We start from the raw sequence: 1,414 nt of genomic DNA on the forward strand, positions 1-1,414 counted from the left end.
AAACTACCCTTTTATGCAAATTTATTATCATTCTTTTTTTTCTCGACAGACAATCTTTGAGCATTTTTCAGATCCATTTCGTCAGCTTAAACGTTTAGCTCCTTCTCGCCCTCAACTATTGTTGGTAACTGAATGTTGTGCTATATTTGGATTGTCTTTTTCTTTGTGCCTCTCTGTGTGTGTGGGTGTGGGTGTCTGTGTGATAAAATTTTTGTTTGACAGTGATTATATGGTCTTGTTTGTACTTTTAATTTTTCTTCTTTTTTTTAAATTATTAAACTATATTTCTACAGCTTCTTGAATTATCAAATTATTTTATTTATTATTTTCTTTTTCTTTTTAGGACGTATCATCAATGGAAGCCCGGCAGCACGATGCGGTCATCTTCGAGTTGGTGATCGAATTGTTGCCGTCAATGGCATCAGCATTCTGAACATGCCACACGGTGACATTGTCAATTTGATCAAAGATTCCGGGTACGTTGTAACGCTGAGTGTTGGATCACCAGATGCTGAAAGTGAGTTGAAAGTGACGTTCTGTTTTGCAAGTTGGAAAATTGTGGAACAAATTAAAACTTTAAAATTTTTCAGTAGATGCGCCTTCTTCTAATTATGATCGGACAGCCAATGGGACAATGGTTGGCGTGAGATTGCCGTCAAATTCTCCCACAAAATCTACTCCTAAACGGGTGAGTAGTGTTGCGTTGTTGTGCTATTGCTGATTTGACGTTGTGCATTTTTTATTTTTTCCATCATCATATCATATCATACGCTTGCTTCCTCTTTGTTGTGCTGTTTATTATTCCATTTGCCAATTTCGCTCATTTGTACTTTTTTCCACGCGCATATGCTAAACTAAATATACAATATAACCAAGTTTCCGTTGGGATGTGGGATGATTGATCCGCGGTGATTTATTTATCCCGGTGTGTGTAAATTGGGTTGAAAAGAACAATTTTGAAACAGAAAATGCTTTGCGTACATACATCATCCGGTGCATAGAAATGTTCAATGTTGTGGCGGTTTTTCCTTTTTTTTCTCTGTATTTGCTTACATATATATTTGACTGGATTATTTGTTGTCAGCACAGCCGAGAGCAATTTGGTATTTTCAGTTTAGCAGTATAGAGTCTGTTTTGAGCGAACTTAACCGAGCTTCTCCTCCAATCTGCGAGTCGTTGGAGTACGATTGTATTGTTGTATCTGAACCGCCGACTCCTGCACGGTAAATAGTATATAAATTCGAATTGCGATAATATGGTTGCTGATGATGCTGTTCATTTTGGAAAAACCCATTGTTTTTTGCATGTCAAATATGTGTTTTGTTTCATTTTGTAATCACACAGGATTCGATGGAACTCAGTGATGAGTGACACATCGACGTCTGATTCTCTTTCATCCACGCCGTCTTTTTGC

At 37.3% G+C, this 1,414-nt stretch overlaps 1 protein-coding gene across 1 annotated transcript; it reads left to right on the forward strand.

The window, feature by feature from the left end:
* Positions 1-71: 71 nt before the first annotated feature.
* On the forward strand, positions 72-721 carry Tsp_12861 (putative PDZ domain protein; the record flags this gene model as incomplete). The annotated part of the gene is made up of 3 exons (XM_003366678.1): positions 72-191; positions 344-517; positions 591-721. Coding segments are annotated over 3 exons (425 nt in total), but the record flags the coding sequence as incomplete, so codon positions are not given.
* Positions 722-1,414: the final 693 nt, after the last annotated feature.

The sequence above is a fragment of the Trichinella spiralis genome (genome assembly GCF_000181795.1).
Source record: "Trichinella spiralis strain ISS 195 chromosome Unknown Scfld5606, whole genome shotgun sequence".
Taxonomy (NCBI): Eukaryota; Metazoa; Nematoda; class Enoplea; order Trichinellida; family Trichinellidae; genus Trichinella; species Trichinella spiralis.